General features: G+C 61.9%; 1 protein-coding gene across 1 annotated transcript in view; it reads right to left on the bottom strand.

The window, feature by feature from the left end:
- Window positions 1-161, bottom strand: part of UBTD1 (ubiquitin domain containing 1) — an 809-nt gene extending 648 nt beyond the window's left edge. Inside the window, exon 1 of the mRNA XM_009870538.1 lies at window positions 1-161. Coding sequence (XP_009868840.1) covers window positions 1-113 — 113 coding nt within the window. The 5' untranslated portion in view covers window positions 114-161.
- Window positions 162-501: the final 340 nt, after the last annotated feature.

Genomic DNA, 501 nt, shown 5'->3' with positions numbered 1-501 from the left:
TCCACGGCATAGGCAGCTGCCTTCAGGGCATCCCAGATCTCCTTGCGGCCCTCGAAGGCAGGTGCCGTGTCCCAAAACTCGTCCCGCTTGCTCCGCAGTTGTCCATCCGTCATGGGGTAGTCACTCTTCCACTTGGGACGTTCCTTCTTCAGGGGCTCATTGCGGCCTGGGGAGGAAGGAAACGCTCAGCCAAGGAACATGGGTCCCCCTTGGCCCGGAGCCCCCCACCTTCCCATCCCCACAGATTCCTAGGGACTGTGCACAGCGATGTCCGAGGGACCACCCCGCCCAGCACAAAACAGTCCCCCAGGCCCCATAGCAGCTGCCCCTCAGCTGACATCCTTTGCCCCCAGGAGGAACAAAGGCAGTTGTCCCTATGCTCAGGTGACCAGCCCCTGCCCTGCAGGGTGGCTGCGGGGCCTCGGGGCCCTTTGAGGCAGAGCAGTATTTATAGCTTGGGGAATTAGCCAGGAAATAAGCTGGTGAGTCGGAGCGGGAAGG

The sequence above is a fragment of the Apaloderma vittatum genome, unplaced genomic scaffold (assembly GCF_000703405.1).
Source record: "Apaloderma vittatum isolate BGI_N311 unplaced genomic scaffold, ASM70340v1 scaffold23975, whole genome shotgun sequence".
In the NCBI taxonomy this organism is placed as follows: domain Eukaryota; kingdom Metazoa; phylum Chordata; class Aves; order Trogoniformes; family Trogonidae; genus Apaloderma; species Apaloderma vittatum.
Note: the sequence above shows the minus strand (reverse complement) of the source record. Positions and strands in the feature narration are given on the sequence as shown.